At 49.8% G+C, this 18917-nt stretch overlaps 1 protein-coding gene across 2 annotated transcripts in view; it reads right to left on the reverse strand.

Moving 5' to 3' along the window:
- LOC141932262 (uncharacterized) overlaps window positions 1–18917 on the reverse strand; it is a 180028-nt gene that overhangs the window by 71231 nt on the left and 89880 nt on the right. Inside the window, exons 1-4 of one of the 2 annotated variants that reach the window (XM_074845541.1) lie at window positions 16453–16544; window positions 7780–9017; window positions 6614–6775; window positions 5948–5983 (exon numbers count right to left, since the gene is read on the reverse strand). In XM_074845541.1, coding sequence (XP_074701642.1) covers window positions 5948–5983; window positions 6614–6775; window positions 7780–8123 — 542 coding nt within the window. In that variant the 5' untranslated portion in view covers window positions 8124–9017; window positions 16453–16544. Of the gene's footprint in view, window positions 1–5947; window positions 5984–6613; window positions 6776–7779; window positions 9018–16452; window positions 16545–18917 lie in introns of those variants that run through there. The other variant, XM_074845542.1, reaches the window with a different exon arrangement.

Consider the following 18917-nt stretch of genomic DNA (forward strand, 5'->3'; position numbering starts at 1 on the left):
GGCTTCCACACGCCCTCTCCAAACCGAGGAGCTGCCGGGAGCGAGGGGCCGCTCAAACCAGGACACCACGGCAGCGCTGCAGGGGATGGCACCCACGGCCAGCCAGTGCCAGCCCGGGGGGTCTATCAGGATGGTAGAACGCCACTGCTTGGGCGTTTTTTGATGCCTACAGCATAAAAGAAAAATTCCCAGACCCGGGGTAGATGGGAATACACAGAGCTCCTCAAGGAGCTGCCAGCCAGACGCAGGCTGAGGTCACGCCCAGCTGGAAGGTGTCACTTGATGAAGCGAGGCACGCTCGTGAAGAACGGCTGGCACGTGGTGCCACCCCCCTGCCATCTCCCTGCCAACCCAGGCAGCAGCACGCTGCCTATGAGAGGGGCCCTGGGACGCAGGACACCAAGTCCCAGCTCTGCCCAATCAGGCAGAAAAGCCGATTCTGCCCAACCCTCCCTTCCCTATTAACGCTCCAGCTGCAGCTGCCCTGCCTCCCCCCAAACCACCACCACGCCGAGGCAGGGGCTGTCCTTACAAGCCGTGTGTTCCCTGGGATCTCGGCCAGGGATGACCCTATTGCCCCAGGTTCACACCTCGCAGCAGGATGCGCAGGTTTTCTCTCCCAGTTCCACGTTCCAATCCCATTTCTCGGGTGACCCTTTGTGCCTTGCTGTGCCAGATCTCCCCCACCGCACAGGTCAGGGCCCGTTTCTCAGGGGCCATCAGCAGTTTGTAATGCTTCGGCTGTTTGATCCAAACTTGATAAACCTTGAGTGAATGTTCCTGGGGTTCCCCACCCCCCAACAAGGCTCCTGGGCTCCAAGTTCATCCCACACTGAACCCAGCAACTCGCTCACCAGCCCTGAAGGTCCCTCCGTGCCAGCCAAGTTTCCCGACTCAGCTCCTTCAGATCCTCCCCACCACAGCCGGGGGGCAGCAGCCGTGGACAGACGGAGCTGATTTGGAGCCCCTACAGCTGTCCTCTCTCCCCTGGCAGATGCGGTTCATTATGGCTGACTAAGATAAATGCCCACACCGGTGGAAGTCTCCTGAGCACAGTGCCCACGGCAGCGCCGACCAGATCAGACACTTGTACACGAGGCACTACAGCGTGTCCCGTCAGCTCTGCCAGCCCCTCGCTGGCGACTCAGAAGACTGAGCTGAAAACAATTAAAAATGTAATGCCATGGCTCTCTTACCTGGGAATTGACCCAGAGAGGAGATTAGAGTAAGGCCATGGGAGAAAGCATGAGGTAGTTTACAGCTTCAGTGTTCTCCATCTGAACCAAGTGTGCAAGGAACAGACGATGAGCCTCAGCCCCATCTCGCTCCTACCACTGTAAAACCAACAGAGCACAACCCCCGGGTGCAGGGGCAGCTCTCCACACCACCAGGCTTTCCATTCCCTCCCACCAGTGGAAATTACTCTTCTGTCAGCAGTAGCAGCTGAGAAGTCGTGCCTGGCCTCAGCCCCACAGTGCTGGTGAGTTGGTTTAAGCTGCACACGGGGATGGTGTTTAGCCAACGCGTTGGGCAAATTCCAGTTTGCACTGACAACTCTCCTTCTCCTCTAACACCTCCCTGCAGGATAAACAGGACACAGAAAGCATGGCTCTGATTTACAGGATGGGCACTTTAAGCTGTTCCACCACAAATCTGACCCATGGCTGCTTTAGGAAGGCTTTGCCCCTCTCTTCAGTGGATCGGAACGCTGCCAAAAGCCTTTGTTACACACGAGAGCTCAGTTCTCATGCATGTCCTGCACTGGATATTTATTCCTCAGTAACAGCATCTGTCCCAAAGCCCATAGGCTACACACTCATCCACACCACACAGAGATAGTTGCTCCCACAGACAGTTTGATGGTTTTGGTGGTACTGGATGATGACATCAATACAGCTATCAGTCATACTGAGAAGCCAATAAATTGATGCCTGAATGCCATTAGTGACATCCTTTGCATTATCAACATGATACTCTTTTTGTGTTGCTGTCTTGACACCCATATCTTGTAGAAAAATGCACAATCATAAAACTAACCTTTTAATCCCTTAACAACAGCCCTTTATAACGCTCTCCCAGCTACCTCCTTAGAGCAGTCAAGTAGTATCACAGCAGATGCTTATGCAACATCGCGTGGATCCTGGAAATACACTTCTGACCCCGTGGATATTCACCAGGTGACCCCAGTTAACAAACTGTCATTTTCTGTATTTTCCCATCCCACCACATCAAGTTTGCAGTGGGAAACAGGGTGGAAAGCAGAAGAAACAGACTTAGGCCATCCCTGAGTGAACTCAGCAAGACGAGATGTTTTCCCCTCACTCCAGAGCGCCAGACTCTGGTGCTCTGGTCATTCTGCTGCGATTTCAGATGTGTCTGTTATGCTCAGTCACCTTTTCTACTGCCTCATGTTTTAGCCTGGCTTTTTTTTTTTTTCTTTTTTAAACCGTTAATGTTATTCTTTGGCTTATGGACAGTTATAGTCTTTTCTTTTTTGTCCATATGCCTATTTTTCTCTGGCAGTTTCATATGATGCTCTTTTACTCCTCCAGGAAATATTCACTAGATCTTATCCTTTTCTCCCTTCAGAGCAGTTCTTGCATCTGTCCTGTCCTTTGTCACCAGACGCAGCAATACCTTTGGGGTTTTTTTCAAAAAAACAGAAAATCAGCAGCAAGGGCATTCAACTAAGTTTCATTTCATAACAAGATATATGAAACCTTTTGACAGCAACAGGTCATGGGGTGTTTCTTAGGTGTTTTTTTGTTGTGGATTTTTTTTTTCTTTTAAAAACACACACACACATGCCCTATGCTGCAGGGAAGCAGGTAACCCACAGTGACCAACCCACTGGCCTCGAGCACTCCACCACGACTACGCTTGCAGTGATGGACTCTGGACTTGCAGGTGGCTAATCCTGCACACCTCCGCTGCGAGGAAATGATCAGAGGAAGGGGGAAGTCATCAGCTATTTCTCTGCCATTCCTTCTTTCCTTTGCCTCAATTCCTAGTACAGATGTTTATGTACAAGGAACTCTAAGAAATACCAATAAAGTAGGGGGAAAACCCAAGTGCTCACTCTGATGGTTTGAGGCACAGTACAGATTAATTGCAGCTCTCCAGTGCTGGAAACTCTAACCTATGAATACATAATCATCATAGATAACTGCTGAACAAAACAGCTGTTCAGGCACCCCATTACATATATTTATAGTGGTGGCAATTCAGAAAAAAGATACTGCTTTACACAGAGTTAAAAAGTGATGCAATTTGCAACACACACACACGCATTAAACAACCATAAAGCTCCCCCACTGCATTGGCAGAGTATTGTAATGTATGTTGGCATTATGTCAGGAAAAGCAGTTTCCTAGATTCAGCCACATTAATGTTCATCCTAATGAACTCTCTGGAGGAACTGTCATAAATGACAGAATACCATAAAAGAGCTTTGCCTCCAATAAAGGCCAGAGATAGCGTACACTATGATTATATTCAAGGGACGAGCTCTGATCTGTGATGTTTCGAGGCAAGGCAGTGATATTTCTGGTTTATCAGTTATTCATTGGGTTAAGCTTGTTCCTTTCATCTCCGCAGTAGCATGTGAAGTAGGATTCATGGAAAAGAACTTTAAAGATGTCCTCCAAAGTTATTAGAGATAATAATTGAAATAGTTCTTTTGGCTGACAATAAAGTCAATGGCTAAAATTATTCAAGCTTTTAAAATCAGATAATAAACGAAGTTTCTTCCTACTGGTAATCAGCTCATTTGGTTGCAAAGATCATCTTAATAATTTAGCTTGATTAACTCCAGTCTAGTTATAGAAGGTTATTCAGTGTTGTGTAGTTTATTTCTGGTGGGTTTTTTTGTTGTTGGGCTTTTTTTGGGTTTTTGGGGTTTTAACTGTATAGACACTAGGGAAGAGGCCGAGAGATGGGACGGGCAGCTGGAATACCTGCTCGGAATTCAGTTAGGCTTTCTTAAACAGCCAAAATGAAGGACATGAGAAGGGAAGGTTGTCGCCCTTCTGGTTTCCTCCAGCAGCAAGTTCTTGGACTGTGAACTATTTTGTCGAGGTACATCTCCCCGAGCAGGAGGAGAGGGGGCCTCGTGCTGAAGGCACGCCAGAAGCAGCCCCAGAGACGGCCCTGTGCCTGTGCAGCCCAGGAGGGCTTGGGGTGTCCCCCCGAGAGGAGCCACAGCTGCTTTCCCCAGTGGGGTTTTGGGGTGGCACATGGCCTTGCCAGCACAGCTACATCTGCTGGAAGAGAAATTACAGGGAATTCAGAAACCTGGAAATCATGCTGGATTTCACGGAAACCATACTGGAAAGCTTCAGTACACACCGAGCCTGAGCTGGATAAAAACATCCATCAAGTCACTGCGCTTTTGCCTGTCCCTAATCAGCTCGATCGGACACATCCCAAGTGCCAGCAGTTTATCCGCGCAGGAAGTCCGAGCTGTGCTTCCCTGACCCCTGGGCTGTGCCGAGAAAGAGCGAAGAGAGACAGCTGGCATTCTGAAGAGTACAACAATAAGGAACGACACATGTTTGGGAAAACCAGCATTTCTCAGCTCTGTGGGAGCGACTGCTGGACTAATTACACCCACAGAGTATTACAGCAGTACAGACTTACCTTGACATGGAATATTTCTCTCTGTTCAGTTGCTAGTTTTATGCCACTCAGGGAAGTTGACTCACAAGAAAGCATTTGCCCTACAAAATACGTACAGATCTCGGGAGCAGTGACTGTTCCTAAGTGAACGGTCTGCAAAGCGACTCTTGCCTGGTGAGGCAAGAAGCTCCTCTCTTCCAGCACACCTCTCCCAGGCACTAGCACAGCAATCGTGCCTTAGATGTTTATAATCCAGTGACAGCTCTTACTACAATCCTTTTTGCGGCGACATCCAACAGGAGAACTTAATTCAGCAAGCAACTAATAAACATAACAGATCAACAACAGCTCACAGACCATTTCCTCCTTCATTTTGGGAATGCAGGTATACGCCTTCCCATGCACAATGAATGTTATCTCAGGACAGCTCCATTTCCTGTATTGGCTGCTCCTCACAGGGATCTCTCCCCTTCTCCTGTTTTACTTCGTTCCTTTTTCAGTGCCTTCCTACCTAATTTTTTCTCCTTTTGACATTTTCTGTCTCCTTTCCCCCTCCATCTCCCCAGCTGATAACAAGTGGAGCACATGGGATTTCAAGTCACGCTATCACGCCAAAGATATCTGAACAACTCTGTAATTAGTCCAAACCAGTTCCATCATTTCTTTTTGAAAAGAACAATTTTGTATAAATTGCAACTGCAGCCTAGTTTCCAGAGAAACACGTACTCAAGTTTAGGATCCAAATTCCAGTCCCCGTGCTGCAGCCCTCTTCTCCCTTGGTGCAGGACATGAGCCCACATAAGAGAGCACAGGAAAAAGCAGCCTGACACAGAATAACTTCTTCATCGTTTCCATGGCCAGCGAGGGACAAGACACCAGATGTGCTGTGCTTCACATGCACCAAAGCCAGTAACAGTCCTCTGGAACCAGCATGTGCTGGGATCAATTAAATCCATCACCTGCCTCCTCTCTGACCAGCACTGTGCCCGCAGCGCAGGCAGAGCGAGGTGCGATTCCCACCTTCCTTCCTGGGCTCTGCCACAGCTTTTCATGAAAACAAACACTGCTGCATTTTTGCAGTTCCCCTCCTTGCTCTTTTTTTCTTTGCTTCCTCCTCTAAACCCTACAAAGGGGTGGCCAATATGAGCTAATATAGCCTCCTGTGAGATTAAAGCAATTTAGCAAGTAGAAGATGTTCTCATTTAATAATCTCACCATCTCCATCATCCTGACAGCATGTCTTCAGCAAGCCATTAAAGTCTAAAATTTAGTGGGGATAGGAAATAGGAAGGCCTGTCACACTCACCAGCGAGCTGGTTCCATAGCTTACCTGTCAGCTGCAATCAGGCATCGAGAGATTCCTCTGCTGCAGATTTAAAAAAAAAAAAAAAAGAAAGAAAAATCCATCACCATCATCCTGATGTGAGAAAATCCCCAGTGCTCCAGACGTGCCAGGTAACTCATCACTTCCTCATAACATATATCAGTCCCTTGCTCCTAATCAAAAATAAAACCACCAAGAGCTGAACATATGGAAGGCAGTCCTGCCTCTGCGGAGCACTTGCAACTCCTTCCCCCCCCCCGAACCCCAACAATAACTCTTATAAAGCAGCTCACCCCAGGGAGTCAAGTATGTTCCAGTCTCTAAAAGAATATATATAAACTGGGGTGGTGACAGTCATTAAAGCAAGCCTTCCCCTGGGGTTAGGAGCAAGAAAGCTCTGGAGATGGCCCAGGGCAGAGCCTTCCAGGAGTCTTCAGCAGAGCTTTAAATGGTGCCAGCCAGCCCACCCCCACCACTCCGAGGCAGCGCCCCTCCACCAGCGAGGAGCCAGTTTTCAGTCGCAGTTACCCAAATCTCTCAGGCTCAGCCAGCTACAGAAACCCAGGAGACACGAGGACAGAGGCCGAGGGAGAGTCACCTCCCTGCACGTCACCCACCTCCCACGGTGACCCTCCGGAGCCAGCTGCCCCTGCTGCAGGTGACTGCACCCACCTGAGCTCCGGCCCAGGCCACGAGCACGAGGAGCTGGGTGCCTCTGCAGGCTGAAGAAAGCCCCTGGGCGGATGTACAGGCAGCAGGACACCGGTCAGATCCCAAGGCACATCACTGGCACCTGTGCTGCACTGCAGGTTAATTAAATCGCCCTGCTGGCACCTGTAATTGAAAAGCAGAGTCAGGGCTCCAAGTCTGAAACGCAGGCTTTCAGCATTGTAGGCTCCCCAAAGAGCAGAAATACAAATACAGGCAAAGGAAATGTAAACGCTGCCTTGCCTTCCTAATGATTTGTTTCTGAAAAATAAAGCAGATTCCCGTAAAATGGTCCTGAATCCATGTATTTCTAGCTTTTACTCACTGCCTGGACAAATGCCATGCTCCCAGAATACCCTCCCATCTGCTAAATGCTTGCAGAAGTTTTGGTTTGCTCTTCATTTAACATCTTAATGAACTGCCCTGAAGTTCACCTTTCACTTCTCACCTTTTACTTGTTTATCAGCTCTTTCTTGCCACATTTGCTAATTATTGCAGGCATTGTTGTTTAAGGAAGATTTGCTCCTTTCCTGCCCATCTTCTCCTTGACCCTGCAGTAAAGTTGCTTATCAAAGTAAACACAATCTGCCTGGTTTGCACATGTAAGAACAAAGCCAGTAAGTGGGAACACAATGGGCAACGTTACAATAGATGGTGCTTCTGCTCTGTGGGTTCTCCACTTCCACCTTACTAGAAGGAAGGAGGATTTAGTTAGAGGAGAACAAAAGGTACAGTCCCTCCGTCATCGGCTGCCCCGTGTTCCACATAAGCAATGATTTGTGTGGGGGACACCACAGTGTAAAGAAGCAGAGGTGGAATATGAGCACTGTTTATGTAAAGCAGCAGATGGTGGACTTACATAATCTGGAAGGTTATACATGCGTATATATACGTATATATTTCTATCTCAATTTCACTGGGGCTATGGGAAATTACATCTCAGGGACAACGCCTATTGCTAGTTGTGGTGTGGGTCTATAAACTGTGTGACAAGTTGAACATGTCTTTGGCTGTGACGTCTCAAGAACAAAACATTTAGGTGCAGATTCCCCTCTCAAACCTCACCCCAGCAGAGACAAAAAGGAAATAATTTCTGCTGAAACTCATCAGAGAGAAAGTAAGGAAATTACCATCGCTTTGTTTCATAAAGTGTTTGCAAGATGAGCATTCTGCAGCCACAGCTGTAAGGGCTCGGCTCCCCAGCGGGTTTCCAGGGACACTTCTGGCCGCTGTCCCCCAGCTCTGGAGGGGCCTGGGCGAGGCGCGGAGGGGCCCCTGCTGCCGCAGACCCCGCCGAAGCTCTGCCCTCCCGCCGTCGCGTCCCGCTGCCTTCCCAAGGGCCCGCTCGAGCCAAGCGGTGCCGTAACCCTCCGGCAAAGCTGGCAGCGCTCGGAGAGCCGCAACACCGCGCTGTTAACTCCCCACCGCGGGAGGAGATGGCAGAATTACCGCAGAAAGAGGCCCCAGAGTACATCAAGGCAATTCTCTTCAGCTGCTCCTGTGCTCTTAAAAGGTCTCCGTAGCGCCAGAGCTACAAACCATGCGAGGGCAAAACTTCCCAGCACTGACTCTGCTATTGTAATAAAAGTCTGTAACACAGTTGGTTAAGTCTAAATGCCACTCAAAGGAATTAACGTGAAGAAACGCTTTGTCTGACCTTTCTTCTGGAGCACTTCAGGCTTTCAAAGCAGTGCAGAGAGAGTAGTCGCTCCTGCCTCTCCTCCCTGCCGCCAAGACTAAGAGGAGAAAGTCTGCCTGGCCTGGATGCAAACAGTTATTCACAATATATAAATAAAGCTTACTCAGGAAGTGATCTTGAAGGCACTTAGAATAATCCTAGTGATAAGTACCAAACTGGCTGCTGAGTGTTTGCCAGACTGGGCTTTAAAATAGCATTTGTTTAATTTGTAAGTGTATAGCACGCTTTGATGAGTAACTGTCTGGGGTCAGACAGAAAGAGTCAACGCCGAGTTCAGCTCCTATGAAAGCAGCGATATAAATAGCCAAATCTGTAACAGAACATGAGATGCCAGGTATGCGCTGCATGCTGAAATCCTCTGAAAATCTGGCCAACGGGACGGATGCTGATGGCGCTCTGAAAGCCTAGCCTGGAAACGCGCTGCTGCCGTCCTGGGTAAGTACCAAACCCGCTGGTTATTGCCCCAGACGTGAGATACATGTTGTCCGTAGCTGCGCTGGGCTGGGGCACAACGGCAGAGCCTGAGCTGCTCCAACGGCCCCGTGGCGGACACGGCTCCGGCAGCCTTCGCCACATGCTGCCAGCACGACACAGCAATAAGAGACTCTGTGGCTCCCAGGTGTCCGCGCTGAAATGACCGTGGTACGCAGGGCACCCAGCTGGCTTCACCTACAGAGGAGAAAGAAAAATTTTGACCCACATTTTCAGAAAAAATGGCATACTTCCAATGCTGATGTTTGACCTGGCCCCCAAAACAGAGCAAGCTGAAGATTTGCACCAAAGTCATCTCCATTATGATGCTTGGAATGGCTGAAGATTTGCTGAAGAGCTGGACCACGTTACTCAAAAGCCACAGCCCCAGGAGCTCCCTGGCCCTCAGCGGCAAAAGCCGCAAGCCTGCTGAAACATGTCCTGTTCACTTCACGGCAAGGTCCGTTTGCTGAGGAATAGCAGGGAGGTGTGACGCAGAGCCGGCCGCTCCCCATCCCCAGGAGGGCACTGCCCGGGATAACCGGGAGAGGCCCCAGCTGCCGGGGCGTGGATCAGCGTCTCTCCCCACGGCCAGCGCCCCCAGGAAGGGGCTTCCCCCTCGCTGGCGGTTTCAGCACGTGGAGTTACCACCCCCAACCTCTGGAGGCTAACCAGCTGTTCTGGAAGAGGAGAACATGGACATCACCTCTGGAAGCTGGTACTATGCTTGAAAATGGCTGTTGGCCTTTAAACGCAGGAAGAAACAAGAGCAGGCTTTGAGTGCACATTAATTTAAAATGTAATTTTCATCCTCTGCCGAGGACTCACGTGGGATTTATGCTATTAAATATTAAATACCAAGACCTTTATGCAATGAGGCAGCTTTATTGAATAGAATTATACCAAACAATGAAATCACAAGCTTTGCAGATATTAACCATATAATAGGTTTCAGAAAATACTGCAGTGTAAGGACCCAGAGGAGAAGCCTCTTCCAGGCAGTGACTGACCTGGTGAGGTCCCGGCCCCAGGGCAGGTTCCTGGGGCTGCCCTGCACCGGTGTCGGCCACTCATCACACAGGCAAGGCTTTCACAAAAAGTAAAATAAGGCGTTTCTGAAGTTCAGCTCATTTTCCAATTTGTGTAAAGTGCTTCCCCCCCCCCCCCATTACACTCTAGGGAATTATTTTGAATATTCTGTGTGAGAACGGTGATTCCTTCGTCAAGACTGGCTGTTGGAGTGACACGGTGCTGATTTCACTCCACGTCTGGATGGGAATACAAGCACTTCTTGAGCGATTACCAAACCTGACTTCTAATTAACATTGGTGCCACTAAATCTCAGTTCTCCAGGGCTTGCAAATAAACAAGCACAACAGAGCCCCAAATACAGACAAGATAAATGTGCTATACTAAATAAATATTCACCAATGTTATTACGTTTATAATCTTTGGGAGAGAAGAGGAAATGCTTTCCAAGGCTCAGTGGCTTGACTTCAAGGAATTCAGTTTTCCTTCTCCTTGGTCTTAGCCCTGGCCCTCAGCTTCTCAAAACCCAAGCGTTTCCAAATTCAGATTGAAGGACTATACAGCAGCCCCACCAAATTAAAAAAAAAAAGTAGGGGAAGGGGGCAGATGACCTCACTCCTCCATTTATGATGCCGTTCTACATTTGATTTTGCCATATTCAAGAATAATTTAAGTAACAGATGTAAATGATAATTTTGATACATTTAAAATATTTTATGTGCTTTTTGAAGGAAACAATTCGCTTAAGTAATTTCTATTTCAGTAAAAATTTCTAGTTTTGATAATCATTGAAAACTGCTTTTAAAAGCACTCTGTTAAGAAAATCATTACTATTATTGTTTTGCATAAAGAAGACTTTAAGCATAAGCAACTGAAATTCCTCTGCACTCCAGCACCGTAGATAAAGATGTTACTGTGATCAAAGTCCTTGACAGTTACAAGCTCCGCCATAAAATTAACGGTATTGACATTTCATTCCCTGCGAAGCCGCAGTGTCCGGACACTCCTGCCGGCCGCGGGCCCGCTGCCGTGGACGAGATGCCAGCACCCGTCTGCGAGCGCTCACCTGCGCTCCAGGGAATCCCACCAGCTCCACTTCTGCGCCTGATGGAGAGGAGGGTCTGGTGTTTCCCACCCAGGACTACTCATTTCTCTGGTGTGGGAGCAGCGGCAGCACCCTGGGCTGCCTCATTCTCCTGCTGTAAATCCCCTTCCCTCTTCTCCGGCCTTTCCGGAACTTCCCGCACTTTCGGCTGGTGAGGAAACAGGGAAAGAGCGCTCCGGAGCACGGCGTGGGAAGTCGCTATTCGCAGACTTTTTCAAAACAATCTCAGAAAAGTCAGGCAGTGAAATTAATCTGCCATTAGTTCTTGCTCTCCGGTTGATGGGAAGGACAGAGCTGATAAAGGTAAGGTTCCTTCTTCAATCTTAAATGTTCATTCTTAATACTACGATACACTTTTTCACTTGAAGTCTCCCAAATTTAATGAATATTCAGTAACATGTTTTATCCTTAGCTCCTCTCAGGATTTAAGACAATGGAATATAATGGTTATTATCCTACTTCACAGCCTGACTGATACCCAATTTAATACCAGTTAACTCACCTCCGCAGCTGTGGAAGATCCAGGGACTAGTAACACTGATGAAAATAACTTCACTGATTTAAACGGACCATATCTGATCTGTTAGCCTTGATTTCAGAAACCCTGCTTAAGTGTAGTCTGGAATACAGTTCAGCGTAAGCACAGGTAACTGCTCACCATGGGGCACTTCCCATTACATTTGAAGTTCATGTATTTAAATACCTTCCTAAGCCAAAACACTCACATCTCCTTTACAAGAGTGCCGTTGATCGGCAAGTTCCCAAAGCACAGACTGGGAGCAGGTAGAAGCACCTTGCTGTTAGAGCAGAAGAGGCTGGTCCTATTTTTGACCGATTCGCTGGGGTTTTCTTAGTGGGGAGAGGTTTGGGAAAGCTCTTCATGAACACACTCTTACAAAAATAGAACAAGAAGAAAAAAACCTCCCAAGTTCTCAAAATGAACTCAATGTTCAGAGAGAAATTTTTAGAAAGGAAGACTAATGTGATGAAAAGTAATTGGAAACCTGTTAGAACGGCTTTAAAAAGATCGTCTTTGGGGAAAACATCCATTTAAGAGGCAAGAAAGAAGTGCAAGAGCCTGGAGGCTAAGTAACCTTCAATAAAGCGTACAGCTTGTTTCCGAAGGCCCAGCAGCGAGCCGTTCCAGGCCGAGCACCCCGCGCTCCTCGGGCAGCGCTCCCCTCCTCCAGCCCAGCCCTGCCGCCGCGGCCAGGGCACCCCCCGTCCTTCCCAGCTACCGCAACAAAATCCCACAGAGCCCGGGCAGGAGCAGCACTGGAGCTGTGCAACAACACAGGGATTTGTACGATTTCTGACAGAACAAGGGACTGAGGGAATTTCTGTGGTTCCATTTGCAGTTCCAAGTTTAACCTATGCCAGAAGAATGAGATTTCCAGACATTCATGTTTCCCACGTGCTGCGGAAGAACGCCGTGTACCTTTGAAATTAGCTGTCTCCACCATTTCTGTTGCATCTGCTTACAGCCCAGCAAGCTGCAAAGGAGACAGCTAGCCAAAGCAGCAATAAAAATAATTTCCAAGGTCAGAGGAGTGCATCATGCTTTGGGCATTAAAAGTCTCAGCTTTGCTCTAAGCTGCGTTGATAATTGGCACCAGAGACAGCAGGGAGGACTTTACATCAGGGTGTTATGCTGCTCTGTGTCCATATGGCTCAGCGATATTTTTCTCGGTTTTATTTCATGGTTGGAGAGATCAGAGTTTCCTTGAAGAGCTGGCAGGCAGAACAGACAAAATTCCTGAGGGATTTTCCTGTTCTGGCAGCTCGGTGCACAGCGAGTCCCTCAGGGGCTCTCGCAGATGAGAGCCCTCTGGAGCGGCAGGGACGAGCCAGGACACGGAGCTACTGAGCCGGAGTGGGAGGGCGACTCGAGAAGCGCTGGAGTGGCGGGAGGGGAACCGCGCCGGGGAGCGGAGCAGAACGGCCCCTGCACGGTCCCCGTCACACCGGGCTGCGCCCTCCCCGCAGGACAGCACCGCGCCGGCGGCCAGGAGGGACCATCCTGCGCACAAACACAAGCAACGGTCCCTTCGAACGCCCCCGGGGAGGCGCCGCCAGGCCTCTGGCAAAGGTGCTTAAACACATCGATTCCCAGACCAGTCTGCTTATTATTGGCTCCCTCCAGTTACTTTATGATCACAATTTCTAAAACTGGATTAAGAAAATAATAAGGGGTGGGGGGAAAAAAGCAGGCCGAGAGATTTTGAAAGCCTGGCGTTCCCCTGGGCGCTGAGCCACCCCGGGTCAGGCCGGAGCCTTTCGGCACAGCAGCGTCAGCAAAAGGCTCCCGCTGGCAACGGCTGCGGTGCCGCGCACACGTGACTCGGCCGGGAAGGATCAACACCCCAGAGAGCTGCGAGGAGACACCCTGCCAAGGCTCAGGGGACCCCAAGGCACAGCCCCCATGGGGAGATGCACAAGTCCCTCACTAGATCTTATGCAACCGTTGTATTCTGCTCAAATCTGTAATTATGCTCTTCTTCAGCAACTATGTTTAACAGTCACTGCTTGAGGAGGACAGGTATTACTTTACATGGGTTTTTAAGAGAAGTTAAAAGCCAAAAACATTTGATTGCTCAGTACAAATGACTTTCGCATCCTTCTATCCCCGTGTTTCACTGTCTCCAGACATCTGAAGTGAAGAATTAAAGTAACTGTCTGAAATAAATAATAAAACAACATTTTAAAGGCAAGAAAATAGCTTGAAACAGATCAGAATGAAATAGAGGATTCATTCCATTTACAGAGGAGACTGATCCAGGCAGGTTCAACCAGCGAGAAGGCAGGACAGCCGGGTTTACGGCCACCCCGAGAGCCCCGGTCCCCGTGCGCAGCCCCGGAGGGGTCCCCAGGAAAGCCGCCGGCACCTCACTCCTCTGCCCAGGAGGGTCCCACCGTGGGTCCCGGGCGAGATCCCCTTCCCGGGGCGGGAAGCAAGGGGGAAAAGGAGTAGCACCCTCCTTCCCTCCCAGTCCAGCTCATTTCACAGTAATTTCATTCAGGGTTTTTATGACGGAAATGCCTTGTTCTTTCAGTTGAGTTGTGCAAGGCCTTTGCTTTTTAATACAGCCATGAACAAATACCGAAAGCTTTGGTGACGCCGCATTATACGCGTGCCTCTGTTACAGAAAACGATGATAGCAGAGAGTTTCCTCCCTGGCGGATGGACAGCGTTAGCCAATCAAACTTAAGCCAATCTCCAGTCCGGCCTTGCCTGAACACACCGATCACACGGACTGAGACACTGTGAGCAGCCCCAGCAACGCCCGAGCAATGCCACGAACAGCAGCAGCCACGGGGCTGCAGGTTGAACGGTGCACAGGGGGACTGGGCGTTTCGTGCAGTCCTCGTGGGTGATGAGAATTGTTTGCTGCATCTTGCAGAGGACTGAACACGTTTCCCCCTCATCTATATTCCCTAGAGAGACTTTAGAAGTTGCCAGCAGGCTGGAAGGTGGCAGGAGCCGTGGAGGTGATTTCCTGAGGCCCCAGGGCCGGGACCAGAGAGCTGCGACAGTCCCGCAGCAGGACATAACCCCCCGCGTCTCAGCACCTCTGTGTGCTGTACGGACGAGCGCCGCGTTGCCTCAGACACCCACCAGACCCAGCAGTGCCACGGTCCCTCCACCAGCGATGGTGCCGTAGGGGAGGGGGGCTGACAGACAAACCACCACGGGCCAGGAGTGCCTGCGCCTCCCCAGAGCAAAACCCGGGGAGCGCTTGCTGCCCCAGGCCCAGCCCTGCCATGGAACACAGAAGACCCTCGTCCAGTTCATTGCCTCTGCAAATGATGAACCAAAGTGCAGTTCTGCTTTCACAAGGGTCTCGGGAGATGATGAACAAGAAATAAAACCACAGCCTCTTTTCCCTCAAAAGCTACAGCTGGGCCCCAGACTTCCACTCTTCCCTCCAGTTCCCCTATCCCTGGTACCTCTGCACACACATCCTTCACGCACTGGTTATACAGAAAAATATTTTTTTCAGACGTTTGCTTTGTCCTCAGCGAAAAGAAGTGGTTGAGCAGACAGACAAGGGGGCTTGGAAAACTCTGGAAAGCCTTATGTCCCCAAAGACGTGTCAGTGTACCGGTGGGGTTCAGACCGACGCTCACCCCCCCTCCGGGGGCTGCCCGGACGGACAGGCGCTGCCTCCTGAGGCAGAAGTGGCTGGTGACCAGTGCCATCACTCTGCCTTGGCATCTTCTCTGACACTACTTCCAAAAGCACACAAACCTCTTAAAGCCAAGAGAAGCCAGTGAAGTAAACGTGGCCTGGGAAGCATTAGGATACAGAGACAAGATGTACAGGTAAATGTTGCCACATAAATAATGACAGCTTGACACTATGGCTACTGTTTTTCTACTGATATTTTGATGTTTTCACTTATGGTCATTATAAATTACTTATTCCTGTCCCCAAATACCAATCAGAGCTACCACCAGTGGTATTCTGACCACAGGCAGGTGCAATAAAATTGATCAAGATGTTGACACTTAAAGATACAAGCAAATGAACATGACAAACTGCCAAGAACTATGAGCAACAAACACCATGTTCTTCCTTTGTAAAACAGCACCTGGAGGGGTGGTTGTTTTGACTTTGGTTTTGTGTAGACAATAGCTTTCCAAATTACTCAGGAAAACCACTTGGCTCCTCACAGCAGGAGGGTCCCAAAATGGCACTTGTGCCCCTGGGAACAAGGTGTCCCTGCGCTGCAGCCCGCTCAGGACGGGTCTCTCCCGCAGGGAGACACAGCGGGCTCAGGGGTGTATCTTCAGCTGTCCCACCCTCTCACAAACTGGCAACAAGTGTGTGGGCAGCACCTAGTGAAACCTCTGCACACTTCCCTCCTGCCCACTTACTTTTCAGTTTTAACTAAACCGTGTATTACACGTCAACAAGATTATTGTGTGTGTATGCCCAGTCTGTATGAAAGAACTGACAGATATTCCCAAGGTCATTTCTCAGTGATAACTCAGGGTACTGCAAAGAGGGTTTGTAAAGTAACTGCTCCCTTCCTGTGCTTTTTTCCTTAGAGCAGCCGTGGGTTCCCCAGATCCCCGTGCAGCTGCAGGCACCCCTGCCCAGCGCTCCCACAGATCAACAGGATTCCCCGGATGGGGTCAAGCACCCAGTCGAGGCAGTGCCTTGATAGCGACAGCAGCCAGGGTCAGAGGCCTCAGCGGGTGGTGCAACCACCCCCAAAAAACTGTGAACATGCACAGTGGGCTCTCGGGGACGTTATTTAAGTATTTACACTGCTGTAACGTCTCTGTGGGTGAAGCCTGCATTTGGCGAGGTGAACAGCTCTGGGCACGTTTGCTGTCACACCACAGCCATCTCCCCTCGGTTTTTAGAGAAGCAAACCATTCCACCAGCAAACCCTCGGCCACACGCCCTCCCCAGAGCAGGCTGCAGGTGGGTAAGCACCGCGCACGCACCCTCCCAACCCCTGGAATCTTTCTGCTTTACTCCACACCCACCTGAAGATGAAAGCTTCGTGATGCACCACGTATTGTGACTAAATCGCAGCCCCAAGAGCCTCGAAGAGACAGACAGCAATTGCACCTTCCCCCTCGGCCTGGGCAGCCTGGGACACCTGCAGAAGCCACGTCCCCTCTCCGTCAGGGACACCCGAGGGACTGTTCGCAACAGCCCTCACCCCACTTCGCTGTACTGGAGGATAATTAGTTTTCCTTCCCTTCCAGCTTTTGTATTACAACATCCACTCCAGCCAAATAAAATATTTATGTTATTTTAAGTTTCTGCTACTTAAAAAAAATAAAACAGATAGCAGTAGAATGAAAACATTACTGTGCAGGAACACAAGTAGAAAGCACAACAGAGACATCAGGTCCTGAAGCCAGCGAAGGGTGTTTCCCACATACACTTTGGGAAGAGGAGAGAGATGCGCTGCACTGAAACGCGCAGGCTTCCAGAACATCTGTCCTCACCTTGGGAGAGCTGGAGCCCCCCGGCTCGGTCTCACCTGCAAAACTTCCCAAACCCCCGGCCAGAGGGGAGCGAGCGGGCGCGGGACGGGGCTGAGTGCCCGGGAGCGTCGGCGGCAGCAGGGACACAGCCGGGGGCTTGGCAGCGCTGCCATGGCTGGGCTGAGCGGGGGGCCGTGGGGCCACCCCCCTCCCACCCCATCCCGCCTGCTGGGTCTGCTGAGACACCAAAGCCTGGGGGGAAGTGGCTCGGTTTACCCTGATCGAGGGGATTAGGGACTGCAGAGGCAACGGTCTTCTGTCCTTCCTTTGTTTTCTGGAAAGCCTCCACCTCTTGAGGCAGCCTCAGCTCTGCAACTCGTTGCACTGAAGAAAATGAGGAAGATGCTGTTGCTGAGTAACATTTTTCCTGGCAAACCAGTGTGGCAAATTCCCTGGAAAAGTGAGAAATTCTAAAGTGCAGAATAATGGATTGCACCAAGAGAGGTAGTTTGACAGCAACTGTTTGATTTGAATTTGAAGAGAGAAAAAAAAAAACGGCTGGGCCTAAACAAGACTGTTGACCATGAAGTAGACTTTGCTGTAACTGAAGTGAAAAGGCTAATTCATCAAGCTGTAATGAGAATCTCATTGTCATTCATCTTTTATGTGAACATTTGCAGGCAAGAGTCTGGATGTCAGGGGAAAGCCCTGTAATTAATTTATCTCTGTTGTCTAAGAGGTAACAGATCTGAATGATGGGTTCTGTCCCAGACAGCTGCCTCAGATAAAAATCAAGCAGATTATTTAGGTCTGATTTCTACTTTCCTTCAAAGGAAAAATAAATAGCTGCAGAAAAATCAGAACCATGAAAAATACATAGTTTGGAAGAAGGAAAGAAGCAGAAGCCTACCTCCAAGAAATCACATCAGCAAGAACAACTGAAACCCTCAGGGGGGAGGGGAAAAAAAAAAGTATAATCTGTTTGCAATGGGAGAATTTTATCATCTAGCCTGAAGTATCAAGTTAGGATTAAGACCAAATAACAGAGGCAGCCATCAAAGTAATCTGCCATGATAATTTGCCCTCAATTTATTCAGAAGACAATGTCAAAGCTCCCTACAATTACAAAGTCCTGGCTTACTCTGTTGTGATTGCTTTAATCAAGGTCCTTTATTTTTCTGAAGGCACAAGAGGCGCTGGAGGACCTGGCACCCCCTGAAAGTCAGCAGAATTTGTGTGCTTAATAGCGATTTCTGCCCTTTGACCCAGCGCCCTGCTGCTGCTCCAGGGGCTTCGGTTTGCAGCATGAAGGCACAAGCTGGTGCTGAAGCCGCTGGCGCGCCTCTCGCGGCATTGCCACACTCTCCGCACTCGCAAGGGAGGGAGCCGTGGCGGGCAGAGCTCAGGAGCCCGCCAGACCCCTCGCTGCCGAGGGCAGGATGCAGGGGCAGGCGCTGGGCTCCGAGAGATGCGCCGGTGTGTGTCCTGCGGCACGGAGCCGAGGGGATGGACCGGCCACCACACGCGCCCGAGCGCTTGGCTGGGGGCCTCGGGGACAGTGCCCGGCACCTGCCGCCAGCCACGGGTCGCGCAGTCACCCGGCTGCGGGTTGCGTGGGGTTTGGCCTTGGCGTGTTTTGGTGGTTTTCGGGAGTATTTGGCAGTGTTTTGGGCTGCTGTGGGATCAAAGCCATGCAGACACCTTCACAAAATGTGGTAGATTGTAGGACTACATTATATAGTTACAATTATTTCCTATGGCAGACAAATTAGACGGATCAGACTTACGTGCAGGTGGCACACCGAGGGATGCAATACTGATACAGGTGCCCAGGCAACGGTGTTCTCCCGTGAGGCAAAGATAACCCCATCAACACAGACTGTACAGTGGGCTCCATATATCCTACCTCAGTGAAGTGGAAGAGACTTTTGGAGAGCTGTGGTTAAAAAACGGCAACACTCCCAGGAAAGTCAGAAGATGCAAAAGGAAGAAGGAAGTCTACTTTCTGGTAAAGG

Source organism: Strix aluco, chromosome 19 (genome assembly GCF_031877795.1).
Source record: "Strix aluco isolate bStrAlu1 chromosome 19, bStrAlu1.hap1, whole genome shotgun sequence".
NCBI lineage: Eukaryota > Metazoa > Chordata > Aves > Strigiformes > Strigidae > Strix > Strix aluco.